This window comes from Anabrus simplex, chromosome X (assembly GCF_040414725.1).
Source record: "Anabrus simplex isolate iqAnaSimp1 chromosome X, ASM4041472v1, whole genome shotgun sequence".
Taxonomy (NCBI): domain Eukaryota; kingdom Metazoa; phylum Arthropoda; class Insecta; order Orthoptera; family Tettigoniidae; genus Anabrus; species Anabrus simplex.
The window spans coordinates 112,612,273-112,624,965 of record NC_090279.1 but is presented as its reverse complement, the minus strand read 5'-3'; the positions used below and the strand labels follow the sequence as shown (position 1 = coordinate 112,624,965).

At 42.8% G+C, this 12,693-nt stretch overlaps 1 protein-coding gene across 1 annotated transcript in view; it reads left to right on the top strand.

Moving 5' to 3' along the window:
• The window catches only part of LOC137503148 (C-type lectin lectoxin-Lio3-like), a 93,872-nt gene extending 81,827 nt beyond the window's left edge, over positions 1–12,045 (top strand). The window contains exon 5 of the mRNA XM_068230623.1: positions 11,629–12,045. Within this exon, the coding sequence (XP_068086724.1) occupies positions 11,629–11,774 (146 nt within the window). The 3' untranslated portion in view covers positions 11,775–12,045. The remainder of the gene's footprint in view (positions 1–11,628) is intronic.
• Positions 12,046–12,693: the final 648 nt, after the last annotated feature.

The window sequence follows — 12,693 nt, the reverse complement described above, 5'->3', positions numbered from 1 at the left end:
GAGGTCATTTCATTTTTACGATTTTTAGTTGAATTTCAAGATCACTCTCTTGTATTTTTCTCTCTCTCATTCCCAAATTCTTCAAATTATTTACCCTTACTCCATAGGCATCCTCTCGGACAAAATAGTCTAAGCAATAGCTGAACAATCTTCCATGGAAGACTTCCATGCTCACATTCTGGCGAATTTCATTCCGGCTAGGGCAATGTCCTCTCTAATAGAGAAGTTCTACTTCAGACTACAGCGACTGGATGAAAATCTGGCAGACTTCATCCAAGATATTAAGTTCTACACCAGGGTATTCGCTCTTCATTTCCCTGAAGATCAAATTGTGCAGACGATTGTTGAAGGCATTTCCCCGCCCTACAGGTCATATCTGTGATTCGCGTCGCGTCCACAAACTTTTGCATAATTAGAGGCTATGGCGGCCTCAGCCGAAGGAGTTAGGTATGCCCACACCTTAATAGTCGCGAAGGAGCCCCCTCCGTCTTCCAATAGTTTTCGGCCTTCACCTCGCCGAACATTTACCACCCGTAAATGCTATGCTTGTGGGTCTCCGGATCATCGGCGTAACACGTGCCCAGTAATAAAATCGAGTGAGACAAAGAATGGAGCAGGGTCACCTCAAGGATGTTTCAAATGCGGCTCTTTTACTCATATCGCCAAAAATTGCCCTAATGCCAATAGCACCCCCTGGTGCTCAACTTCTTGTGCAACCTCCACCAACTCAAATAATAGGAAATTAATAGTGTCTCCGGCTGAGTCGGCGTGTTCATATTTTCAAGGCTCAGCCCCTATTAAACCCTCCGAAAGCTCAGGTACGGATCAGGTTCTTCTAATTCATCATGTGAATGTCCTAAAGGATGCCTTAGGATTGCAGCGGAGTCCCTCGCACTGGTAACGTTTCTCAAAATTGAGTTGAATAGTGAACCCGTTACCGCTCTCTTAGACTCAGGGTGTGTTTGTTCTATTATTTCGGCTGAATGGTATTCGAAATTAAAGTCTGTCTCTAATTTTTCTGATTGTTGTCTTCAGTCCAATGCGTTTCGGCTAATTCCTCTCCCTTATAAATTTTAGTTTTTCCTATTCGCCAAAATTCGTATTTATTAATTTACATGGAAAGTTAAATTTTTTGTGGCTAAGCACTTGTCCTGACCCATAATATTAGGAGCAGACTTCATATCTCATACCCGTCTACTACTCGAAATTCAGAGCAAGTCGTGCACTTTCAAATTTGCCAATAATTGTAAAATTCCTTTGCTTAAGTGTAATTCTGTATCATGTTCATCTGTTTCGCCTACCCAGGATAAGATGTTGTTAGAACTTAGACATCTACCTGAGGAGCAGGCTGATAGTATTCGTAAGATTTGTCAGTCGTTTCCGGAAGTATTTTCCGATACTCTTGGCGTTACTGACCTTATTGAATACAAGATTGAAGTTACGGATTCGATCCGGTCAGGTTTCCACCTTATAGGCTATCTCCACCTACAATGAAGGCTCTTAAAGAGATCATCGATTAGATGTTAAAAGATGGTATTATTCGACCTTACAAGTCGGCGTATTCATCACCCATTTCCCTGGTGCCGAAACCCCAAGGTGGCTTCAGGCCTGTGATTGACTATAGGGCTTTAAATAGGAAGGTGGTGTTACAATCTGTGCCCCTTCCCGACCTTCATTCTTGTTTTTCATGGGTTCTGAAACCCAAGTTCTTCACCATCTTGGATCTTTAGCAGGCGTACAACCAGATCTCTCTAACCGAAGAATACAAATATCTAGAAGCTTTTGCCACGGTTTGGAACTTGTATGAGTATAACCGCGTGCCTTTTGGGCTCCTCACGGGGGCAGCCGTGCTCACGAGACTGCTAGATAGAGTCTTCTCCGACATCAAGTTTGAATACTTGTATCATTATCTTGATGATGTCGTATTTTCTGAGACCTTTGAAGAACATCTAGATCATCTGAAGGAAGAACTCAATCGCCTTCGTAAGGCTGGGTTGACTGTGAAGTTGTCTAAGGTAGCTTTTGCTAAGCCATCTATATCATTCCTAGGCCATATTATGTCGCCCGATGGTGTTTCTATCGATCATTCCAGAACACAGGCCATCCGTGATTTCAAACAACCTAAGGACATCAAAGGTATTGCCAGGTTCATAGGCATGGTGAATTTCTTCAGAAAATTTATTCCTAAATTCGCTAACAGATCGGCGCCCTTCAACTTACTCCGAAGGAAAGACGTCAAATTTCAGTGGGGACCGTCTCAACAAGCGCTTTTGAAAATCTGAAATTAGCTCTGTGTAATGCCCCGGTCCTTGCTATGCCTGATTTTTCCAAGAAATCCATTGTCCAAACCGACGCCTCATCATGGGCGGTGCCTGCTGTCCTTCTTCAGGAAACTGAACTCGGAAGAAGACCCATTGCTTATGCGTCTAGGACATTATCAGCCCAAGAGGCAAAATATTCCATCTATGATCTTGAAGGTTTGGCGGTCTTATTTGCATTAGAGAAGTTCCGCCTCTATCTGGAACATGTCATGTTCGACCTGGAAACAGATAATCAAGCCTTAAGTTGGGTGTTGGCTAGGACGCGTCGTACCCGTTGGGCCATTAGGATTTCTGCCTTCCAATTTGAGGTAAGACATATCAGGGGATCTGGAAATGTGGTGGCGGATGGACTAAGCCGCATGTTTGCTCATGATGTGGAGACCGCCGAACAGGATGATAGTTCTTCTCTCCCCACGCCCGTACCTTCGGTTGTTAATGCCATTCTAACTGATGCCCCCATGTTGTTTAGGGACATTGAAAAATATCAACGTGAATATCGTGTTCTGGCGTCTGTTATTGAAACTCTTTCTTCCGGGGAACATGTCGTCCCTTATGAGTTCAGGAACGGGGTTTTGTGTTGCCCGTCGAGGCATGATCAGAAGATGAAAGTAGTGGTTCCAGCTGTGCTTTCCTATGATCTTCAAGTACTATCATGAGACCCCATTAGGGGGGCATTTGGGCATCTTCAAAACTCGAGAAAAGGTCCGAGAGATGTTTATTTGGAAAAGATTGGACAGTGAAATTCGTGAATTGGTACAAGCTTGTAAACCTTGCTTGCTTAGTAAGCCCACCTTGTCCACTAAGCTCGATCTATTATCATCTCATCAAGCGTCCCGCCCCATAGACCACCTGTATATAGACTACGTCGGACCCTTCCCCCAATCAAAGGGGAACGCCAACAAATTCATTCTCGTCTGTGTAGTTGGTTTCACTAGGTTTTCCTGGTTATTCCCGACTAATCTGGCTACCGCTCAGTCCACCATTCCCTGTTTATATACTATACTTGCTTATTTTGGCCCGTGTCAATATATAGGTTCTGATAATGCTAAAGCATTTACTTCCAACCTCTTCCGTAAATTCTGTTTTGATCTGTCTATATCACATGTAACTACTTCGGCGTATTACTCTTAACCATCCCTGCCTGAACGGGTCAATCGTAATCTTAGATCGGCTATCAATGCATTTCATCATGAAGATCATTCCAGGTGGGATACGTACCTGCATTTGTTGGCCTTTGCCTTAAATTCGGCAGTTCATAAGTCTCGCAAGGTCACTCCAGCTTCTCTGATGTTTAAATTTGTGCCTAACATGCCGCTATCTAACCTTTGGTCACTTAATTATATCTTACCGGAGACAATAGATCCCGATAATACTAGAGATCTGTAGAAGAATGCTAAGGCCATTCTTAAGGTGTCCCATGAAAAAGTTAGGGAAAGATATGATCGTGGACGGAGGCTCACCAATTTAAAAGTCGGAGATCAAGTTATGGTTATAAACTTTGTTTCCGCGGGCAAGTTTGCCCCCAGATTTCATGGGCAGTGTATTATTTTAGATGTTTTAACACCAGTTGCATTATTAGTGAGCAGTCCAGCAACGGAGAGGATCTTTAGAGTTCACTTATCGCAGGTTAAACCTGTGTAATGTAATTGCTAGCTTAGTCATCAAAGTTTAGCAGGAGTCTGAAGGTTATATATATATTTTGAGGTCTTCTGCACTATTAATTTTTGTAATTGTGTATATGATTTGTATGTACGATCTTCCCCTCTGGTTTTCCTGCTGTCAGTTCCTTTGTGGCCATTACCAAGCCCCCGTCTCCTGCATATCCACACTATTGGCACTAAAAGCCTTCCTCGCCGCCCGCCCCTCCAAATCACCAATAAAGATCGAACTATCAAGTCTGCGACAACACTTCTCTGTCGCCGAGATCTTGCTGTTTCAGTGCCCCCTCAGCCATTCGCCGTCGTACTGCAACTGAAGTGGGGTACGGGCCCTCTCCACTCCCGTGAATGCTCCTTGTGGACGGCGCGCTGTAGTCCATCTCCCGGCAAAGGCTGAAGTGCGGGGCCCCTACCGCCAACTCATCTGGGGACTGTATATATACTTCTAATCTGCGGCGGACATCACCACGACTACCCCTCGCATAGTAGCGGGTGAGGTGTATCTGAGGGTACTTGAGGGGTCCGGGCGACTACAACTGGATATCGGCAGCGGCGGCAGGACTTGCCGTCAAAACTAATAACATGTATTTAACACTCTATGACAACAAGGACACTAAAGGTGGAGTTAAACATGTTTCTACCTATCAACAAAAAACTTAGAAATTTTCTTCAACTGGAAATGATTTTTTCTTTTTCAAAATTCTTCGGTGTCACCCCCAAGGAAGGACATTTAGGGGGGGGGGGAGGTCTGTACCGGGAGGTACACCCCGAAGCCGCGCATTTAAATTCAGCGCCTAAATGAACTCCCCTATTGGTAAAACAGTGAAACTGATACTAAACCAACTTTGAACTTTATTCAGAAGATGTCTCCACTGAAGTATTATGTAATTTTGTTATTGTGCAGTTGCCATACCTGTGTGAATTTCTACTTGTTTTGTTTACCATTCATCAAGAAGTTTGGACATTCTGCCATAGATGACGCTAACTAAATGCCATGATCACGCACCCTGGTGCAAAGTGTAAGAAGTTATAATTTAAAGAAGTTTTGTATTTCTAGGTTTTTGTAACTGAATGATATTCATTTATTTTTGGGTTGGCAATATTTCCTTTTTATTTCCGCCAGTTTTTAATCCAGCCAATCCCTAATTGTAAAGCGAGGGGCTTGAAGCCCAGGACTTGTGGAATTTACAACATTGTATTTTCCTTGTCGGGTTTCTAAATTGCTAATTGTACCTGTTACGCTGTTATTTGTTGATTTTTGAAATTCTAAAGAAATAGAACCTTTGTTAAAGTTTTAAATTAACTTTAATATTGTAGTTGGACCCATTCACCCCAGCACTTTATTTCACCTCTTTCTGCTCCACGGGTATCCCCGTAACAAATACAATTAAATATAGAAGAGTGGAACAAGAAAGTGGAAGTACACCTAATAGAGTACAGGCGCATGAAGAACTTGACTGGCAGCACACGGCGTATCGACATGACAGTCCACATAAATAACAGGTTAGGGCTCATTATCCCTCTCAGTGCGCGATTCAAGTACCAGACTGGGCGGCCGGGGGAAGTAAATCTACGATTGCTAGCTGTAGCACGCCGTGACTTGCCAGAATTCTTTATACCGTTCAACAAAGCGCTTCAGTTGCCTGTGAGAAGTGAACATATTCCGATCTCATTTACACGGACCGGCTTGACTTCGTGATATAAACAGGTGACGTCAGTTTCACGAAGTTGTTGCCTGTGCAGTCGAATAGAGAATAGGAGATTGCTGGTGGCTATTGTTTTAATAGGAATACCACGGGGCGGCCATCTTCTATCAAGGTCCGGCACTTCCAAAAATTGGAGGTATTGGCGAAAGATAGGGAAGCACCACGAAGGTCGTGAATATGAATGACTCGGGGTCGGACGACAACAAGAGTTGACCAAGAAAGGTCGGACATGAAAGATAAGAGGAGGTAAGTGGAAAATATGCCAGACTCAACTAGAGGGCGTCAACCCACGGGCTCAAGTGAGAGCCATCAGTGCATCTCTTAGTCTTCTCTTACGGCAGATAGGGGATACGGTGGATTATCTTCTAACTCCCCTATCCACTGGGGGTCCAGAAGGCTGAGGTTCGAATGCCGCTCTATCCTGGGTTGATATTTTCATCTCAAAATCGTCGTGGTGTCGAGAAGGACATCCGGCCGTATGTCTGCGTTCAAAACCATTATGAGACTCGATGCCTGCAGTGAGCTCGGAAATAACTGGGATAATCTGAAGAAAGATAAAGTGTTATGGATCTACTGTACGACACATATACCAAGACCGACTACAGGATATCAGACCTAATGCTACTATCGATTGGGAGTAAAATGGCGCCTTCGTGGGCGAACGTGTGAGACATGTGGTTGTGTTTACGTTCTGTTAAAGAATGTTGTTTTGATCTAGTTATTGAAGTATAATCTATAACGGTTTATTAGTTCGTTATTGGTTCGTTCCTGCTGGGTTCGTGGTTGTACATCGAATTATGGCGTTGTTGAAGCTTTTACATTCCCTGAAAGTAGATATTTACGGGAGAAATGGATAAGCAATTTTCATTGGGGAAATTTGGAAGTCAATGAACAAACTATCGGATGTGTGTAACCAACCGAAAATAGTGAGCCTATTCGTTTTTGTTTTCTTATTCAGTCGGATAAATTTCATGAAATTTGACTATTAATGTTAGTTTCCTTGTAGAATATAAGTTTATGAGTGTATTCATATGGGTCAGTGGTCACTTAGAATCTCTAATTATGCGCAGTCATGTGAGAATGTGTTTGTGTTGATCGTGTTGCGAACCGGATTTAAATCGAACTATGGCAATGCCTCTCATAAAACTATTCTTTAGTTTTCTAAGGAGTAAAACATTAAGAGAGAAGTGGATTAAGAACATACATCGTGAATATTTGTATTAAACAGTAATGTGCATATGTCATCTGAGAGTAAGTCTGAGGTTAGAGAAGACTTTTTTTATAATTCTAAATGGTGGACGTATTTGTATTCCTCGAAAACAATTCATTTAGATAGATGATAATTGATACAGTCAGTCGATTGGAGCCCTGCAAACGAAGCAGACGTGTGTGCGGAGTGCTGGGTGTTGTGGCGTAAGCATAATGGGAATAAGCATAGAACTCTACCGAGCGGTCATCGGCCGATGGAACAATCGAATAAAACATCAGGTATGTGGTTTAAAATGTGATATAAAATACTCTGAAATCGTGCTGGCAGCGTTAGTGATTGCTGCATTATTAGTAATTGGAGGAGTGGAAAGCAACCCTGGGCCACTGAATTGGGAAGATATAGCTAAGATCAAGGAGGTGATAAAAGAGGGCAGCCAAACAGACACAACGAGGGAGCTCATTATGGCACAGAATAAAGATATTCAGGATATGAAAGACTGCCTTCGAGGTGATATGGCAGGTATAAAAGAATCTCTAGATAAACACCAGGAAGAAATGAAAATTGCTAAGGAACACCGACTGGTATTGGAGCAGCGCACACGGGAGCTGGAGATGCAGGTCCGGAGATCAGTGCTTACCCAACGTAGCAGATGTCTGGTCATACATGGGATTAAGGACAATAGAAGCGAGGACAAACTGGCGTTACTAGATGCTGTGTTGGAAGTGTTCACACAAGGAGTGAAAGTAAATTGCACGGAATCCGATGTTGACGACGTGCAGAGAATAGGAAGGATCCAAGGGAACAGACCGATTAAAGTACAATTGGTATCTGGAATGAAAACCCACCAAATTCTCCGGAATGCCAGGAATTTAAAAGGGACGGAAGTCTGGATCCAGAGAGACCTGGGAATTGAAGAAAGGAAAGAGATGAAAATCCTACGATTCCACTTGGGGAGAGCAAGAAGAGAGGGCCTTACAGCGTTTATTAGAGGCAAGAGACTATTCATCACAGGCGATGGTTGGAGAAAGAACTACACGCCATCCCAGCTGGAAGCACTGGCGCGAGGAGGAAGTGCGGTACCGGCGCAACACGGAAGAAAGAATGATGACGTGCAGAAAACAGGAGCAGAGCTCGTGTCGCCAAGGTTGCTGACACCTACTGACAGTGAGGGCGTTGCCACTACTACGGAGAGACGACCTGTAAGTAAATGTTTAACACCTGATGAGGAACCGGGTAATAGCTCGTGTACTACTCCGGTAGCTGAAAAAAGCAGCTGCAGGACAGAGGACGTTAAGAAAAAGAAGCAGGGACAGAGCTTGAAGGACTTATGGGCTAAGAAGGGAGTGTTCTCAGATGGAAAAGGTAATAAACGGGAAGGAAAGAAGGTAGGGGAAATTTATAGTTCCCCTCATGGAAGTATAGTACAAATTGATAAAACAATAAACACACGTAGAAAAAGAGGTAGTGTCTCGGATAATAGGAAAGATGATAATTGATACAGTGATGTTCCGTCAGCGTCCATGTGTCGCGTGATTTAGATGCAATTGTATTTTGCAAGAATCTGTGCTTGCCTGCAGAAACATTTAGCTGGATCTTGAAGTATAACAAAACTTATAGTGTGACAGATGGAGCAATTTGTACAGTTACAGAGAAGAAACAGTGACTTGCAGGGATTAGCTTAGTTTCTAACGCACGGGTTTTATTGTACCAATACCTTCTGATTCATGCTGTGGACATCTGTTATCAAGCAGTCTACACCAAAGTGAAGCTCGTCCATGTGGGTTAAAGACATCACTGTTTAGAGTCAATAGAGTTTTTATATTCATGTTCTTAAATGGGTTATTCCTTTACATAATTAGTGTCTCAACGTTTCATTACTAAGTTTATCATCATTGTTGGAAGTTCAGCTATACCATACGTCAACATATTATTAAAAAGTTCCCAGTAAGGAAGGCTTAACATCACCAGGGCCATTCATTGGGCTAGCATGATCATTTCAGGCGTACTTCCCTTTCATTGAGTGCTGAACATTAGAAATTGTCTCCACCACTCCGAAACTAAGGCAACACGTTATGTTTCTTAGTTCCCATGAGAGGTAATAAATTGAGGAATTTCGCACCTTAAATTACTTTTAAACATTCAAAATGATGTCATAAATATCATTTTAACAGTTTTGTAATGGATTTCCATCTACCCAGCGAAGTGAAATCTAAGAAAAAAGTTATTTGGGTTCGAATCCCACTGTCGTCAGCCCTGAAGATGATTTTCCGTGGTTTCCCATTTTCACACCAGGCAAATGCTGGGGCTGTACCTTAATTAAGGCCATGGCCGCTTCTTTCCAACTCCTAGGCATTCCTATCCCATCGTCGCCATAAGACATATCTCTGTGTCAGTAAAGCCACTAGCCAAAGCGTTATTTGACTAAGTGAATTGTCTAAATCTATTCTAGCAGAATATGTGTTATTCTAGTTGATTACATGTGCTGACTAGTAGTTGGAGAAGCGTTTTCATAGGTTTAACAGTGATTTTTCCTATGATGTTACATTTATAATGTTAAATTACCACCGTTGACAAAATATGTACGTGAACTTTTCGTAATTTCTGGGGGACTGAACTACATATTGTGTAGGAAGCTCTTTCATTGGTATTAAGACAAGTAATTTAATGTGACGTCGGGTGGAGTGACCCAGACGGTTCAAGCTCTAGCCTTCTGACCCCAACTTGCCGGGTTTGATTCGGCTCGGTCCGGTAATATTTGAAGGTGCTTAAATACGTCAGCCTCGTGTCGGTAGATTTAATGGCAGGGAAAGAACTTCTGCGGGAGTAAAATCCGGCATCTCTGAAAACCGTAAGTTAGTTAATCGTCGAAATGATGTTATTGCTTGCTACCTAACTTTCATAAGTCTGCATCAACTGCGCCCACGACGTCCACCATCTTGGTTTTGATATTATGGTCTGATATATTGTAGTCTGTCTTGCATATACCCTGTATTTCATGTGAGCCTCCACTCAGCGATTGGTGGCTCCATTGACCTCGAAAATAACTGGTATCTGAAGAAAGATAAAGTGTTATGGATCTACTGAACGACACTTATGCTCTGTGTTTCCAGGTGAGCCTGCTCTCAGCAGTTCGTGGCTGCAGTGACCTCGAAAATAACTGGGGTAATCTGAAGAAAGATAAAGTGTTATGGATCTATTGTACGGCACTTATGTCCTGTGTTTTCAGGTGAGCCTGCTCTCAGCAGTTCGTGGCTGCAGTGACCTCGAAAATAACTGGGGTAATCTGCAGAAGGATAAAGTGTTATGGATCTAGTGTACCACACTTATGTCCTGTGTTTCAGGTGAGCCTGCTCTCAGCAGTTCGTGGCTGCAGTGACCTCGAAAATAACTGGGGTAATCTGCAGAAGGATAAAGTGTTATGGATCTAGTGTACCACACTTATGTCCTGTGTTTCCAGGTGAGCCCGCTCCCAGCAGATGGTGGCTGCAGTGACCTCGAAAATAACTGGGGTAATCTGAAGAAAGATGAAGTGTTATGGATCTACTGAACGACACTTATGTTCTGTGTTTCCAGGTGAACCCGCTCCCAGCAGATGGTGGCTGCAGTGACCTCGAAAATAACTGGGGTAATCTGAAGAAAGATAAAGTGTTATGGATCTATTGTACGGCACTTATGTCCTGTGTTTCCAAGTGAGCCTGCTCTCAGAAGTTCGTGGCTGTAGTGACCTCGGAAATAACTGGTATAATCTGAAGAAAGATGAAAGGTTATGGATCTATTGTACGGCACTTATGTCCTGTGTTTCCAAGTGAGCCTGCTCTCAGAAGTTCGTGGCTGCAGTGACCTCGAAAATAACTGGGGTAATCTGAAGAAAGATAAAGTGTTATGGATCTATTGTACGGCACTTATGTCCTGTGTTTCCAAGTGAGCCTGCTCTCAGATGTTCGTGGCTGCAGTGACCTCGGAAATAACTGGGATAATCTGCAGAAAGATAAAGTGTTATGGATCTACTGTACGACACTTATGTCCTGTGTTTCCAGGTGAGCCTGCTCTCAGCACTTGGTGGCTCCAGTGACCTCGAAAATAACTGGGATAATCTGCAGAAAGATAAAGTGTTATGGATCTATTGTACGGCACTTATGTCCTGTGTTTTCAGGTGAGCCTGCTCTCAGCACTTGGTGGCTCCAGTGACCTCGAAAATAACTGGGATAATCTGCAGAAAGATAAAGTGTTATGGATCTATTGTACGGCACTTATGTCCTGTGTTTTCAGGTGAGCCTGCTCTCAGCACTTGGTGGCTCCAGTGACCTCGAAAATAACTGGGATAATCTGCAGAAAGATAAAGTGTTATGGATCTATTGTACGGCACTTATGTCCTGTGTTTTCAGGTGAGCCTGCTCTCAGCACTTGGTGGCTCCAGTGACCTCGAAAATAACTGGGATAATCTGCAGAAAGATAAAGTGTTATGGATCTACTGTACGACACTTATGTCCTGTGTTTCCAGGTGAGCCTGCTCTCAGCACTTGGTGGCTCCAGTGACCTCGAAAATAACTGGGATAATCTGCAGAAAGATAAAGTGTTATGGATCTATTGTACGGCACTTATGTCCTGTGTTTCCAGGTGAGCCTGCTCTCAGCAGTTCGTGGCTGCAGTGACCTCGAAAATAACTGGGGTAATCTGCAGAAGGATAAAGTGTTATTGATCTAGTGTACGACACTTATGTCCTGTGTTTCCAGGTGAGGCCGCACTCAGCAGTTGGTGGCTGCCTGGTGAACCGGACAACAATGATGATCGCAGGTGCGCATTCGCTCGCTCCTCAGGGCTGCTGTTGAACGTGTATTGTAAAGTGTCCCGGTCCTTCATCTGCGAGATTCCACTGTGAAGAAATCTCATGTAGCGTGTTGACATCTAATAAAGCTACTTGTAAATAAGTGGTAAAGTTCTTTGTGCTGTTTGAACACTAAACTACAGGAAAACTTACAAATCATCAGGGTCATCATAATGTAGTGTTCTACTTTTCTTTAAAAAACAAGGTCATCAGGGATGTGACGTTCTACCCTCTTTAAAAACAATAAGTTTATCAGTTATATAATGTTCACATTCCCTTAAGAACCACAAGGTCGTTCGGCATGTAATGCTTTATGTTACATTAAAACAAGGAAATCATCAGACATCTAATTTTCAACTTTCCTTTTAAAACCACAAGGTCAACAGACACGTAATATTTTATTTTCCTTAAAACAACAAAGGAATCAAATATGTAATGTTCTACTCTCCTTTAAAACGAGAAGGTCATAGGAAATGTAATGTCCTACTGTGCCTTCATTTAAACAACAATGTCATAAGACATGTAATTTTGTACTTTCCTTAAGAACAACAAGGTCATCAGACATACGTAATGGAAATTGATGTTGACAGAAGTGTGCAACTGATGTTTTGTCCACTGAAAATATAAAATCACATCAATTCGGTCAAGAGCTTGCGCGGCGACCTTCATCATTGTGGAGCTCAAAAGAAGAACTAATCGTGGAAATTACAAGGAATCGAGGCACCGATTCACACTTTCCATGCTGAGTAAAAGTTGTGTAAATCTCTTCTTCTCTTACGTTGGAGCGATGCTGATTGAATGCTGGCATGGGTGCTGATATTTTCGGTTCCGCTGACTGAACTTTCGCCATATTCTCTTTAGAGAAATTCCGTATCGTCCTTTTTACATTGAACTTTACCAGGTTTAGGATGGTTTCCTATCAATAAGCTAACCGACTTCCACTCTACACCTTTCCTACAGCCTCCTGAGCTAC